Source organism: Balaenoptera borealis (genome assembly GCF_965194805.1).
Source record: "Balaenoptera borealis genome assembly, chromosome: 2".
Lineage (NCBI taxonomy): Eukaryota > Metazoa > Chordata > Mammalia > Artiodactyla > Balaenopteridae > Balaenoptera > Balaenoptera borealis.
The window spans coordinates 125,409,502-125,425,807 of NC_138867.1; the positions used below are offsets into that span (position 1 = coordinate 125,409,502).

Here is a 16,306-nt window from a genome sequence, read left to right on the forward strand (position 1 = left end):
GATTGGGGTGTTTGTTTCTTTAATATGGAGCTGAATGAGCTGTTTATATATTTTGGAGATTAATCCTTTGTCCGTTGATTCATTTGCAAATATTTTCTCCCATTCTGAGGGTTGTCTTTTCGTCTTGTTTATGATTTCCTTTGCTGTGCAAAAGCTTTGAAGTTTCATTAGGTCCCACTTGTTTATTTTTGTTTTTATTTCCATTACTCTAGGAGGTGGATCAAAAAAGATCTTGCTGTGATTTATGTCAAAGAGTGTTCTTCCTATGTTTTCCTCTAAGAGTTTTATAGTGTCCAGTCTTATATTTAGGTCTCTAATCCATTTTGAGTTTATTTTTGTGTATGGTGTTAGGGAGTATTCTAATCTCATTCTTTTACATGTAGCTGTCCAGTTTTCCCAGCACCACTTATTGAAGAGACTGTCTTTTCTCCATTGTATATCTTTGCCTCCTTTGTCATAGATTAGTTGACCATAGGTGCGTGGGTTAATCTCTGGGCTTTCTATCTTGTTCCATTGATCTATGTTTCTGTTTTTGTGCCAGTACCATATTGTCTTGATTACTGTAGCTTTGAAGTATAGTCTGAAGTCAGGGAGTCTGATTCCTCCAGCTCCATTTTTTCCCCTCAAGACTGCTTTGGCTATTCGGGGTCTTTTGTGTCTCCATACAAATTTTAAGATGATTTGTTCTAGCTCCGTAAAAAATGCCATTGGTAATTTGATAGGGATTGCATTGAATCTGTAGATTGCTTTGGGTAGTATACTCATTTTCACAATGTTGATTCTTCCAATCCAAGAACATGGTATATCTCTCCATCTGTTGGTATCATCTTTAATTTCTTTCATCAGTGTCTTATAGTTTTCTGCATACAGGTCTTTTGTCTCCCTAGGTAGGTTTATTCCTAGGTATTTTATTCTTTTTGTTGCAGTGGTAAATGGGAGTGTTTCCTTAATTTCTCTTTCAGATTTTTCATCATTAGTGTATAGGAATGCAAGAGATTTCTGTGCATTAATTTTGTATCCTGCAACTTTACCATATTCATTAATTAGCTCTAGCAGTTTTCTGGTGGCAGTTTTAGGATTCTCTATGTATAGTATCATGTCATCTGCAAAGAGTGACAGTTTTACTTCTTCTTTTCCAATTTGTATTCCTTTTATTTCTTTTTCTTCTCTGATTGCCGTGGCTAGGACTTCCAGAACTATGCTGAATAACAGTGGTGAGAGTGGACATCCTTGTCTCGTTCCTGATCTTAGAGGAAATGCTTTCAGTTTTTCACCATTGAGAATGATGTTTCCTGTGGGTTTGTCATATATGGCCTTTATTATGTTGAGGTAGGTTCCCTCTATGCCCACTTTCTGGAGAGTTTTTATCAGAAATGGGTGTTGAATTTTGTCAAAAGCTTTTTCTGCATCTATCGAGATGATCATATGGTTTTTATTCTTCAATTTGTTAATATGGTGTATCACATTGATTGATTTGCGTATATTGAAGAATCCTTGCATCCCTGGGATAAATCCCACTTGATCGTGGTATATGATCCTTTTAATGTGTTGTTGGATTCTGTTTGCTAGTATTTTGTTGAGGATTTTTGCATCTATATTCATCAGTGATATTGGTCTGTAATTTTCTTTTTTTGTAGTGTCTTTGTCTGGTTTTGGTATCAGGGTGATGGTGGCCTCATAGAATGAGTTTGGGAGTGTTCCTTCCTCTGCAATTTTTTGGAAGAGTTTGAGAAGGATGGGTGTTAGCTCTTCCCTAAATGTTTGATAGAATTCACCTGTGAAGCCATCTGGTCCTGGACTTTTGTTTGTTGGAAGATTTTTAAAAACAGTTTCAATTTCATTACTTGTGATTGGTCTGTTCATATTTTCTGTTTCTTCCTGGTTCAGTCTTGGAAGGTTATACCTTTCTAAGAATTTGTCCATTTCTTCCAGGTTGTCCATTTTATTGGCATATAGTTGCTTGTAGTAGTCTCTTAGGATGCTTTGTATTTCTGCGGTGTCTGTTGTAACTTCTCCTTTTTCATTTCTGATTTTATTGATTTGAGTCCTCTCCCTCTTTTTCTTGATGAGTCTGGCTAATGGCTTATCAATTTTGTTTATCTTCTCAAAGAACCAACTTTTAGTTTGATTGATCTTTGCTATTGTTTTCTTTTTTTCTATTTCATTTATTTCTGCTCTGATCTTTATGATTTCTTTCCTTCTGCTAACTTTGGGTTTTGTTTGTTCTTCTTTCTCTAGTTTCTTTAGGTGTAAGGTTAGATTGTTTACTTGAGATTTTTCTTGTTTCTTTAGGTAGGCTTGTATAGCTATAAACTTCCCTCTTAGAACTGCTTTTGCTGCATCCCATAGGTTTTGGGTCGTTGTGTTTTCATTGTCATTTGTCTCTAGGTATTTTTTTATTTCCTCTTTGATTTCTTCAGTGATCTCTTGGTTATTTAGTAACGTATTGTTTAGCCTCCATGTGTTTGTCTTTTTTACGTTTTTTTTCCCTGTAATTCATTTCTAATCTCATAGCGTTGTGGTCAGAAAAGATGCTTGATATGATTTCAATTTTCTTAAATTTACTGAGGCTTGATTTGTGACCCAAGATGTGATCTATCCTGGAGAATGTTCCGTGCGCACTTGAGAAGAACGTGTAATCTGCTGTTTTTGGATGGAATGTCCTATATATATCAATTAAATCTATCTGGTCTATTGTGTCATTTAAAGCTTCTGTTTCCTTATTTATTTTCATTTTGGATGATCTGTCCATTGGTGTAAGTGAGGTGTTAAAGTTCCCCACTATTACTGTGTTACTGTCGATTTCCTCTTTTATAGCTGTTAGCAGTTGCCTTATGTATTGAGGTGCTCCTATGTTGGGTGCATATATATTTATAATTGTTATATCTTCTTCTTGGATTGATCCCTGGATCATTATGTAGTGTCCTTCCTTGTCTCTTGTAACATTCTTTATTTTAAAGTCTATTTTATCTGATATGAGTATAGCTACTCCAGCTTTCTTTTGATTTCCATTTGCATGGAATATCTTTTTCCATCCCCTCACTTTCAGTCTGTATGTGTCCCTAGGTCTAAAGTGGGTCTCTTGTAGACAGCATATAGATGGGTCTTGTTTTTGTATCCATTCAGCCAGTCTATGTCTTTTGGTTGGGGCATTTAATCCATTCACGTTTAAGGTAATTATCGATATGTATGTTCCTATGACCATTTTCTTAATTGTTTTGGGTTTGTTTTTGTAGGTCCTTTTCTTCTCTTGTGTTTCCCACTTAGAGAAGTTCCTTTAGCATTTGTTGTAGAGCTGGTTTGGTGGTGCTGAATTCTCTTAGCTTTTGCTTGTCTGTAAAGCTTTTGATTTCTCCATCAAATCTAAATGAGATCCTTGCCGGGTAGAGTAATCTTGGTTGTAGGTTCTTCCCTTTCATCACTTTAAGTATATCATGCCACTCCCTTCTGGCTTGCAGAGTTTCTGCTGAGAAATCAGCTGTTAACCTTATGGGAGTTCCCTTGTATGTTATTTGTCGTTTTTCCCTTGCTGCTTTCAATAATTTTTCTTTGTCTTTAATTTTTGCCACTTTGATTACTATGTGTCTCGGCGTGTTTCTCCTTGGGTTTATTCTGTATGGGACTCTCTGTGCTTCCTGGACTTGGGTGGCTATTTCCTTTCCCATGTTAGGGAAGTTTTCGACTATAATCTCTTCAAATATTTTCTCTGGTCCTTTCTCTCTCTCTTCTCCTTCTGGGACCCCTATAATGCAAATGTTGTTGCGTTTAATGTTGTCCCAGAGGTCTCTTAGGCTGTCTTCATTTCTTTTTTTTTTACAATTTTTATTTTTATTGAGGTAGCATTAAACCTATAAATAGGTTTGGGAACAGTTGATTTTTTTTTTTTTTTTCACACACACACACTGTATTTTATTTTTACAAGAGATAAATAGACTGACACCAAGCATTGTACATGGATGACCACATCAAAAGCAACAATGATTGCAATTACCAAACATGAAACACACTCATACTATGTCATAATATGTCTTCATTTCTTTTCATTTTTTTTCCTTTAGTCTGTTCCGCAGCAGTGAATTCCACCATTCTGTCTTCCAGGTCACTTATCCGTTCTTCTGCCTCAGTTATTCTGCTATGGATTCCTTCTAGTGTAGTTTTCATTTCAGTTATTGTATTGGTCATCTCTGTTTGTTTGTTCTTTAATTCTTCTAGGTCTTTGTTAATCATTTCTTGCATCTTCTCAGTCTTTGCCTCCATTCTTATTCCGAGGTCCTGGATCATCTTCACTATCATTATTCTGAATTCTTTTTCTGGAAGGTTGCCTATCTCCACTTCATTTAGTTGTTTTTCTGGGGTTTTTTCTTGTTCCTTCATCTGGTACATAGCCCTGTGCCTTTTCATCTTCTCTATCTTTCTGTAACTGTGGTTTTTGGTCCACAGGCTGCAGGATTGTAGTTTTTCTTGCTTCTGCTGTCTGCCCTCTGGTGGTTGAGGCTATCTAAGAGGCTTGATGGGAGGCTCTCCAGGATGTATTATTATACAGGGAAGTGACCTTAGACACTATGGCATTGGACTGGAGTTGGATCTTTCTTTGACTGACTAGAAACAAAGGCATAAATAAGATGTAGTATCTCTAAAACCTCAAGGTTGCCACTTTTCTGGGACCTCACCTGACATTAATTAAGGCAGCTCTGCTAGTAGAAATTTATCAGCAACCTGGCATCTAATCCTTTACCACTTTCATTAAAGCTTAAAACAGCTTATAAAGAGACATGGTTCGTGAAATGGATTGATATTGCAATGGAACTTCCTGCTTTCTAGGTACCTGCTATATACTTGGAGATTCAAAACATCATCACAGGGCTTCCCTGGTGGCACAGTGGTTGAGAATCTGCCTGCCAATGCAGGGGACACGGGTTCGAGCCCTGGTCTGGGAAGATCCCACATGCCACGGAGCAACTAGGCCCATGAGCCACAACTACTGAGCCTGCGCACCTGGAGCCTGTGCTCCGCAACAAGAGAGGCCACGATAGTGAGAGGCCCGCGCACCGCGATGAAGAGTGGCCCCCGCTTGCCGCAACTAGAGAAAGCCCTCGCGCAGAAACGAAGACCCAACACAGCCAAAAATAAAAATAAATAAATAAATTTAAAAGTAACATTAAAAAAAAAAAAACCATCATCACAGCATTATAGGCTAGGCTGCTAGTGAAGAAACCACTGTGAGTCATTGGATTTGCCTAAAATGAAATAAATCTTGGTTATTTGTTTTTTTTTTTTAACACTTCTATAGTACATAATGCATAACTCAGCCTCATGTGATGAGTGTGAGGAAATCATTGCATTGGTTATTTCAGTTTGAAACTTAAGAAAAAACTTATAAAAGTGCTTTTCAAGTTATTTTGACCACAACTCATAGTAAAATATAGACTAAAAAAATTCTCATGATACAGTACACGTCTATCTACACACAGATGTACACTGAAACAAAAGTTTCAGAGTCAGTACTACTCTAACTACATTTGAGACATTTCTGATATTTTATTATCTATTCTATTCCATTAAAATTTTTAATGTTCTTTATTACAACTAAATTTATTTCATAACTTATTAATGGGTCTTGACTCAGTTTGAAAAACACTTCCCTAGAAGACCCACATTCTCACACTGCTCTGGTTTACAAGAAGCAATTGTTTGGGGGTTCTTCTGTATCTTTACAGCTTACTTTATTTGCTGAGAACCAGATTTATGTGAGATTTACGTGTAAATCACTGTACCAGGCTCTATGGGAAGTGCAAAGAGATGCCTTCAACTACCTCAAGCCAGGAATTTTCTGAGTTGCCAGGAAAACACAGGTGAACAAAGCAACATATAATCTCTGCCCTCATAGAGTTTATGATCTAGTGAATGAAAGACACTCGGATCTCAAGGAGTTTGGAAAGATAACATAGTCAAGTGAATGACTTAAGTAAGTAAACTGTTTTATTAGCATTTTTCTGGATAAAAGGTGTTTCCTTATCTAGCAGGGTCAGTCCCATTTTTACAGATGAGAAAATGGAGACTCAGAATCTGTCATGTAGGCTTAAAAACTTAAATATAAGACATGACACCATAAAACTCCTAGAATAGAACATAGGCAAAACATTCTCTGACATAAATTGTACCAATGTTTTCTTAGGTCAGTCTCCCAAAGCAATAGAAATAAGAGCAAAAATAAACAAATGGGACCTAATCAAATTTATAAGCCTTTGCACAGCAAAGGAAACCATAAACAAAAAGACAACCTATGGACTGGGAGAAAATATTTGCAAATGATGTGACAGACAAGGGCTTAATTTCCAAAATATACAAACAGCTCATACAACTCAACAACAAAAAAACCAAACAACCCAATCGAAAAATGGGCAGAAAACCTAAACAGACATTTCTCCAAAGAAGAAATACAGATGGTGAATAGGCACATGAAAAGATGCTCAACATCACTAATTATTAGAGAAGTGCAAGTCAAAACTGCAGTGAGGTACCACCTCACACCAGTCAGAAAGGACATCATTGCAAATGCTGGAAAGGGTGTGGAGAAAAGGGAACCCTCTTACACTGTTGGTGGGAATGTAAATTGGTGCAGCCACTATGGAAAACAGTATGGTGGTTCCTCAAAAAACTAAAAATAGAGTTGCCATATGATCCAGCAATCCCACTCCTGGGCATATAGCCAGACAAAACTATAATTCAAAAAGATACGTGCACCCCTATGTTCATAGCCACATTATTTACAATAGCCAAGACATGGAAGCAACCTAAATGTCCATCAACAGAGGAATGGATAAAGAAGATGTGGTATATATATACAATGGAATATTACTCAGACATAAAAAAGAATGAAATAATGCCATTTGCAGCAACATGGATGGACCTAGAGATTATCATACTAAGTGAAGTAAGCCAGACAGAGAAAGACAAATATCATATGATATCACTTATATGTGGAATCTAAAAAAATGATATAAATGAACTTATCTACGAGACAGAAAAGACTCAGTTCTAGAGAACAGACTTGTGGTTGCCAAGGGGAAGGGGTGAGTTGGGAAGGGAAGGACTGGGAGTTCGTGATTAGCAGATGCAAACTATTATATATAGGATGGGTAAACAACAAGGTCCTACTGTATAGCACAGGGAACTATATTCAATATCCTGTGATAAACCATAATGGAAAAGAATATACATATATGTGTAACTGAATCACTTTATGGGAGAAATTAACATAACATTGTAAATCAACTATACTTCAATAAAATTTTAAAAAAAGAATCTGTCATTTACCAGAATTACATCATTGTTTTCAGGCCAAATCCAGGATTATTTGTAATAGACATGCTGCCTCACGTGATTAAATGTTTTTTTATTTCTTCTGAAATAAAGTGAGTTGGGAGTTTAGAAAAAGTGATGATTAAGTCACATTATAAAAATGTTTTAACCTTGAGAAAGCTTGGAAGATGAGAGGTCCCATTACTCGCCTCTCTTTCCTTCAGAAGGAGCTAATCTGATTTTTTTTTTTTTTTTTTGAAATCGACAAATTATGTCTTTTAAAGAGAAGAATGGCACCTTCTTGTATTTTGCAATCTTTTCTGATTAAATTCTTAAAATCCCTCATTTGGAATTTTACTCATCTAAATCCTTATTTCAAAAATCAGGAAAGAAAGTGGGACATTTTCTGAAGATCATCAAGGCAGGGAACCAAAGAATGTCACCTGTCTGGGAGAATCTATGCTTTGTTCTTCTCTTCACCAAGCATTTCTTGAGCACTGACCCAAGAGACCATGCTATCTATAAACTAAACATCTACTGCTTCTGACTCCTAGGAGTGAACATGTTATTATTTTTTAATTGATGTATAGTTGATTTAAAATGTATTAGTTTCAGGTGTACAGCATAGTGATTCAATATTTTTATAGATTATATTCCATTTAAAGTTTAGGAGTGGAAATTTTTAAATGGCAGATGGAAAAGATCATCTCAACTTCAAATGAAGTATATAAAATAGACTTTTATACTCATAATCATCCTCATCTCTTAGATATCTGTGCCTTGGGGATCAACTCATTCTATAAACTTACATGTGTAATAGTTTCTTACTTGGGAAAATTGAGATCATTGAGATACACGAAAGAGTGGTTTTAGTGAGAAAACAGACAAGGAGAAGATTTTTAAAGGGCCAACCCTTAGTAGAACTGTATGCACAGAGGACCAGGTCTCTGGCCACCTATGTGAAACGCTCTGTTATATCCACTTAGAGCCCAACAACTTCTAGCTTTCTTAACATTCACCAAGAGTTTTAATTGTCCACTCATTTTGTGACTATTTAATCCATAAGAGTTTCTCTGAGGAGCCCTCACTAGACTACAGTCTCCATAAAAGTAGAGATTTTATTTCTACTCTATTACTACTATATCCCCCAGTACTAAGCAATGTGATTAAGTGTTAAATGTCTATTGGATGAATGAATGGTCATGTTAAGGAATGTTGTTTTAAATAAAGTACTTAGGTTTAGTTCAATCTTTATATATTATTCATTAGCTACTAAAAGAGCACCAGAATCACTCATGATGTTCTTTCTGTTTGTTTTACAGTCAACTTTGACCACTTTGAAATTTTAAGAGCCATTGGAAAAGGCAGTTTTGGGAAGGTGAGAACAAAAATGATTAACCAATAATGGGGTATGTAGCTCAGAGAACAGAGAGCCCAAGAAGGTTCAGATTAGTTACTGGGACCACAGTAAATGATAATTCAGAGATGTTTTTATAATGGGTTTTTATAAAATTATTACCACAGTTTGAGCAAAGTATGAGACAGGCAGCTACATAATGAACATGTATGTTCTCAGAATTATCTCAAAGTCAAATCAGTTTACTCACTAGAGTTTGAGGCTTTCTCTGCACTAATGGGGAGAGTTAAGATTTCATAATCATTTGCAAGTTGTACCAGTACATTCAGTACAGTTGTCTTGTCAGTATAAGAATTAAATCTTTTCATGTGGGAAAGAAGCCGCCTGATTTCTGTTTTCCCCAATTGTACCATAGTTTTATTTCTAAAAACCTACCATAAAAAACCTACACATTCAGTCCAATTCTTTGTAAGGATCTTCTAGATTCATATCCTGATTACTGTTGTGTCTTGTGGAAACATACTTTAACAGAATATCTCATATTTCATAGTGAACTTGCATTTTAGAATCATCTGCTGTCGACTTTATCAGGCATTATATGAACCTCTAAAAGAATTTCAAAAATATGCACATCATGCTTAGTGTTTTTCCCCATGCTTCAGGTCCTTTTTGGTTGTATCACCTATGGCTGTCAACAGAAATTCTTGTACGATATTGTTCATCTTGACAGTTTAGTCATGCCTATTTTGGTCACTAAAAAGCAGAATAAGAATGTTGTTAGTTATTGGAAGATTCCTGACATGGAGGCAGCTATTTTCCCCAAAATGCTGTCTTAAAAATCCCCAAAAGCTGAAACAGGCAAACTTGTTTGAGAAGGCAGAGATTTAGAAACTGACTTGGTACGGGGGAAGAAAATGAAATTTTTTACTCTGAAATCAGAGCTAAGTGCCAACTTTAACATCAGAGACTTTGCAAGTGATGGGGCCTCCAGGCTGTGATAAACGGTCTTGTTCTGTCTCATTCCCATGATCCATCATCTCCCTAATCACTTTCTCACTCTGGTTGGCACCGTTAGGTCTGCATCGTACAGAAGAATGATACCAAGAAGATGTACGCGATGAAGTACATGAACAAACAAAAGTGTGTGGAGCGCAACGAGGTGAGGAATGTCTTCAAGGAGCTCCAGATCATGCAGGGGCTGGAGCATCCTTTCCTGGTTAATTTGTGGTAAGTGGTTTTCTTGGACCTCTGAATGGGACACTCCTACCTTCACCCCCAAATCCTGTTACATTAACACATCCTGATTTCTACGTGTGCATGGGCAAAACCCTCACTGGGATCTTCCTCGGGACTTTCGTTCTCCTTGGTTTCTTTGACTTTATAAAGAAACAAAAATGTTACCTTATCACCAGTAAATACTGCTCAGTTCAGTTGCCATATTTCCCCTTGTCCTTGAGGTATTTTTTTTTTAAAGCACTGTCATTCAGTAGGCTGGCAAGGAATGAGTTCAGATGTCTTCTCACTCATTAGGTCTTTTTCCCCCTTACTTGTGGGGCAGGGACTTGGAGTGCAAAGTATGGCATCACTGGCAGAAGATGAGGTTGACTGTTAGGACTTGTACACTTTCTCCTTAAAGTGATTGGCAATCAACCTGATTTCCTTGCAGCATACTTCTTAAGCAGCCACATATATACCTGTGAGTTGGAAAAGGACGGGTGCTGCCTTTCTCACCAAATAGGCTTTAACACAACCGGAGCTAATTTATGTCAGTAGCTAGACATTAAATGACTGATCTGCTCTTAAAGCCATTATCATAATCCAAGCCTTAGAAGACCGGTGGAGATGCTTGCATTATCTATTACTTCCTGCTCTCTTCTTACCCATGGAGGTCTTTATGTGGCTGGCTAGTTTTGCTCTACATTTTAATGCATCCATTATGTTAAGAGTCAGTTCTTAAAGCTAATTCAGTATGACTGTTATTTAAATATGTATACCAAGCAGTTCTTACTTACTAGCAAAGGGGAAAAAAAAAAGAGATCTCTATTCAGAGAATACTAATGGAAAAATAATCAAAATGTCACTGTGTGTTTAGGGAGATTCTCTGGAGGAATCAGTGCATAAAACCTGTCTCCCTCCATCTTTAATTAATACAGTTCACTTAATACACAATTTGCTTGAAGACTCTGTGCCACAGTTGAAAAGAAGATGGTTCTGTGTGACTTGGAAATAGGTCTATTAGAGTTTATGCACTCTTCAGACATGGGGAAGCTCATTTTGGCCCAGCCTCGGTGTATTTAATCAGTATTTTACAATGGCCTATTCACAATGCTGCCATGTAAAGAGTTAAATGGATGCAGCTCTTTCTTCCCCATCCTTAGCAATCATAAATTGCCTTTTTTTCCCCTCTCTTCACAATGATGATCCTCCCCTTTGTTCAAACTCACATTGTCCTCCTTCAAAAGTTCAACCAACTACTTTTCTTCTTTTAAGACCAGGAACCCTTTGTAAGGGCACATTTAGCATTTTGCTCTCTCGTGTTTGTCTGTCATCCCTGAGTAGGCCATGTTGATTTCATTCTATTCCCATTTTTTTTTTAATAACATGAGTGTTGTGAGACTTTAAGCTGGCCAAAGAGTATAGATTTTGCTACTTGCTCACTTGGTTTCATTCCAGACATCATTCTCTTGTCTGTGCATGCTGACTTGGCAATAACAGGATATATATCCTATTCTACCCTTCTTCTCACTTCTGACACTGAATCTTACAGTGGAACCCTGGGCACCATTAACACTGATAGAAGAGAGAGAAGAGACAGCTCCACCCCCATGATTCAGTACCACATTCAGAACAGGAAACTGATAAGGGGCATTCCTAAAGGTACAGCAGAAACCCCTTTGTCTTTCAAACCTTGAGATAGAAGTCTTCAGACTTCAGCATCTTTATTCCTTCTAATAAATGCTTTCTGCCTTACTCAGTACAGCAAAGTAAATATAAGTGATCTTTCCACAACTATTAAGCACCTTGCAATGCTTCAGGAGGTGTGGCTGTGAGTAATTTACTTTATCATTTTTGAGTCCCATTGTTATAAGATACGCTTAATGTGTGTAATTTGGGTTGTTTCTGTGAGTGAAGTATGATCAAGTGCTCTGCCCGGTGCCCAGCACATAGTAAGCATCTTACAAATGGTAGCTCTTAATTTCCTTGCTCCATTAAGGCATAGCATTCTCAAGTGCCCATCACTGGTGGCCAGTGTGGAACCCCAAAAGACAAATCTGAAGGGTGCTTGGTCCCAAGGCATCCTGGCGAGTTGTGTGTGGTGAAGGAAGGGGGGAAGAGTCTTCAACTCATTCCCTGTAAGAGCTTATGTTTGTTTTGTCTTCCACCTGCATTCTGCAAATCAAAGAAAAGATTCCCTGTGTATTATGTACAATTTAAGCAAGATTTTTCTATCCTGGGTTTAACTAGACTGAGCTTTATATCCCCAAAACTTCAGGAGCCGATTTTCTTAAGCAGCATTTTATGATTAACAAAATAATAGCAATATTTTTTAGAACTCTTCGGTACCCATTCATGTACTCTATTTTGCTGATATGTTGTGTAGGCCTGCCAATATTGCTTTTAATAATAATCTTCTCATGGATGCTCAAAATGTCCTCTGGGGATGTGTTCAGAAAATTCTGGTTTTCAGGATGAAAGAAAACACAAATTGTTTCTCGTTCAAGCAGGTTTTACACTAATGTTAAGAAGTCGGTTTATGAATATATTGGTATAAACACATACACATATGATCTTTGAAAACTTTTCTGCTCATTGCAAGTTGAAAAACAGAAAATCACATAGAGAAATGAAAATTCTCCAATAATCCTATCACCTTGAAACCACTCCTAATGGTGTGTACTTTCCAGTAAAATGTGTGCATCTGATTATGCATGGGTCCCATTCATTCCTTCATTCATGTATATATTTCCTGAGCATCACAATTTATAATCAGGGTTGCCAGATAAAATACAGGATGCATAATTAGATTTGAATTTCAGATAAGTAACCGATAACTTTTAGTAGATGTCCCAAGTATCACACAGGACATATTTTAACTGAAAATTACTCACTGTGTGAATTTCTAATTTGTGGGCATCTTGTATTTTTATTTGCTCAACCTGGGGACCCTAATTGTAACAGAGACCCGTATCGTGGGGATGCAGTAGGAGACAGAGGCCCTGATGTGTCCCACATCACCATAGCCGTGAGAGGCTTTTATTAGTCAAATAGCACATGAGGGGCTTCCCTGGTGGTGCAGTGGTTGAGAGTCTGCCTGCCAATGCAGGGGACACGGGTTCGAGCTCTGGTCTGGGAAGATCCCACGTGCCGCGGAGCAACTGGGCCCGTGAGCCACAATTACTGAGCCTGCGTGTCTGGAGCCTGTGCTCCACAACAAGAGAGGCCGCGATAGTGAGAGGCCCGCGCACCGCGATGAAGAGTGGCCCCCACTTGCCGCAACTAGAGAAAGCCCTCGCACAGAAACGAAGACCCAACACAGCCATAAATAAACAAATAAATAAAAAAAAATAAAAAAAAATAATCGAGTGTTAGAGCGAGCACTGCTTAGTATCGTTTCGATTAATTAAAAAAAAAAATAGCACATGAATATATCAACCCTGAGAAGTGCATGAAGGAACTAAGGAGAAAGAGGGGTGTGGGCGGCGTGTGTTTTGAGGGTTTTCAGGGAAGGAAGGTCCCTAGTCTGGGAGCATCAGGGAAGCACCTTCCGAATTAAAATTCAGCCTCTCCAGCCTCCACAGACCTGGCCCGACTCAGAACACAGTTATCAGATACAATCTTCCTGCGAGCCCCTCCCTGAGGGCCTCTAACAAAGCCCTGGCAGCCCACAGCCCGCAAAACAATCGCCCCAGTCCTGCCCAGCACAGCCGATCCCCAGGTGGCTTTTGTTCATTGAGATTAAGCCTGCAGCTGCGCACAGCCACTCAGGGCTCCGAGCTCTCCTCGCCCCGTGTCTCCCGTTCCTCCCGTCCTGTGAACCCCAAGGGTCCTCCTGTGATTTCAGGAAATGAGGAGATGCGATTGTCTGTGTTAAGTGAAAAGGACCATTGGTACTGGGAGTGCGAAAAGGGAGCCCCGTGAGATGGCTTAACACAGTCACATAAATGCATTCCCTGGAAGCAACCTCTATCATCTGTGACTGAGAGAGCCAGCACCTCTTCACGGAATCAGAGACCTTTGAGAACTCAGGGTAGATTTCAGAGTCCCAGCATCAGCCATAATAGCTTCTATTACTTTGGGTTTTACATATATGTTCTCATGTATTCATCCCAACAACCTACGTGGGTAGGGATTAATCTTCCCATTTTACACCTGAAGAAACTGAGGCTCAGAGAGGTTACACCATTTCCCCAGAGTCACACAGCCAGGACTCAAACCCAGGAATCCTGATTTCAAAGACCCTGCTCTTCCTGCTCTACTCTACCCTCCCCCACAGATGTCTCGTGAGACTCTCTTACAAAATACGTACAGAAATGCAATTTATTTTGCTGATCTTTCTCCACACCCCACCAGAACACAAACTCCATGACGCAGATACGTTAGTATCTTTTGTTTACTGCCTCACTCTCCAGCTCCTACAATAGTGCCCAGCTCACAGAAAGAGCTCAATAAATATATGTTGAATGAACGAATGAACAAACGAAGTGAATTAGCAGTGGGACTAGTCTTCTGGCTCCTGGTTTTTTGCTCTTTGCCCATCATACCTCTGCCACCTCTTGCACACTCACAAACGGCCCCATATAATCATGCCCATTCCAGATTCTTTGTAGGCCCTGAGGTCAGAGGGACCCGAGTTTGAATCCCTGTTTCGCCACTTGCTAACTGTGTAAATGAAGCAAGTTACATTATGTGTTTTCCTTGGTTTCCTCGTCTATAATTGGGAATAACAGCAATATCCATAGCAGAAGGTACTGCTACGAATAAGAACATGTATATAAAGCATCTCAAACACAGTAGATGCTTAATAAATGATGGCTTTAAACAAGCAACTCTGAGGCCCCTCCCAGAAATGACATGACCCCCTGCCCCCATAGCCAGAGATGATTCTAAAGATTCTTAGGTGGACAAATGCACCTGAACTTGAGCTGGCTTGGGCATTAGAAAGTCTTTTGTTCTAAAATTTTAACTCAAACAATTTCTTTGAATCTAAAATAAATGTCTTGGTATAAAATAAGGAAATACAGAGTGTTCTAATGAAAATAATAAATACCCATATATCGTCACTCAGAATAACTGTTGTAATAGTTTCCTATTGCTACTTTAACAAATTACCACACACACAAAACAACAGCAACAAATTACCGCAAACTTAGTGGTTTAAAACAACAGGAATTGAAGTAGCTGAGGTTAAAGCTATTTTCATAATATACTGAAAACATTATTTTCCTTTTGCCCTGCATGGTTATTTGCACTGAAACTTCACAAACAGACAAAACTAATCAGAACAATGATTACCTATGGAATGTAGAGATTAACTAGAAGGTTGCATGTGGAAAACTTAGGCAGTAATTGAAAGATTCCATTATCTTTATTGTGGCGTTGCTCATAGGAGAGTATATATTTGTAAAAATTCATTACATTTTATACTTAATATCTGTGCATTTCACTATAATTTTCCCTCATTAAAAGAAAATGGAAAATTTTTTTAAAACACAGATGTATTATATTACAATTCTGGAGGTCAGAAGTGCAAAATCAGTCTTCCTGAGCTAAAACCAAGCTATCAGCAGGGCTGGGTTCCTTCCGAAGGCTCTAGGGGGAGGACTTGTTTCCTTACCTTTTCCAGCTTCTCCGGGCTGCCTGCATGCCTTGGTTCATGGCTCCTTCCTCCATCTTAAAACCTCTCTCTAACTTTCTGCCTTCCTCTTCCATCTTTTAAAGACTCCTGTGATTGCATTGGGCCCACCTGGTGAGGATGATTCTTGACCAAGCTCTAGCCCGTCTCCACTGGGCCCTCTTCTCAGCTAGGCCTCAACCCTACCCAATAAAGACTTGAACAAAACACTAACATCCTTTATAACAGCTCAAGGCCTCATCCTAGGATGACCCTAGCCCGCTTATAATGCTTGCCTGAGAAAACTCAAGGCTGGAGAAAAATTTACTGTTTGTTCCACCAACACCTGAAGATAGGGCCCCTGTCTCCCAGCCACTGCGGAAGGGGAGAAGCCCAACTTCCATACACGGAGTCAGTTAACAAACCAGGAGGGTTTCACATGGACCAACCCTACCTTCCCAGTTTTTGTAAGTTTTCACTTTCCTGGCTCTTCTGAGCGCCCGCTCACCACCCTCCCTATTCCCTATTCAACAAATCAAAGTTGAGTTCAGTTCACACCTGGACTCTTTCTATTGCAGTAGGATATTACGGACTAAACTCTCTCCTTACTACTTTAACCAGCGTCAGCTTCGTTAACTTAGGAAGAGATGTGATTAAATTAAGGATCTTGAGAAGGGGAGATTATCCTGAATGATCCAGTGTTGTCATAGGAAGAAGTTGTCCCTGATGAACTTGGATAGTTGGGGAAGGAGGAAGCAGTCCCTGAAGAAGAACTTGGCAGAGAAGAGTCTTATCGTGTGGCCAATACATAGTAC

The 16,306-nt window shown here is 38.6% G+C and overlaps 2 protein-coding genes and 1 long non-coding RNA gene across 13 annotated transcripts in view; 2 read left to right on the plus strand and 1 right to left on the minus strand.

Moving 5' to 3' along the window:
* Positions 1-16,306, minus strand: part of PPP2R2B (protein phosphatase 2 regulatory subunit Bbeta) — a 686,949-nt gene that overhangs the window by 606,096 nt on the left and 64,547 nt on the right. The window lies entirely within an intron of this gene.
* The window catches only part of LOC309624596, a 467,785-nt gene that overhangs the window by 68,559 nt on the left and 382,920 nt on the right, over positions 1-16,306 (plus strand). The gene's annotated exons all lie outside the window — the stretch shown is intronic.
* The window catches only part of STK32A (serine/threonine kinase 32A), a 126,733-nt gene that overhangs the window by 35,668 nt on the left and 74,759 nt on the right, over positions 1-16,306 (plus strand). For all 10 annotated transcript variants that reach the window (XM_082382762.1, XM_082382761.1, XM_082382763.1 and 7 more), the window contains 2 exons: positions 8,625-8,680; positions 9,735-9,886. In XM_082382762.1, the coding sequence (XP_082238888.1) occupies positions 8,625-8,680; positions 9,735-9,886 (208 nt within the window). The remainder of the gene's footprint in view (positions 1-8,624; positions 8,681-9,734; positions 9,887-16,306) is intronic.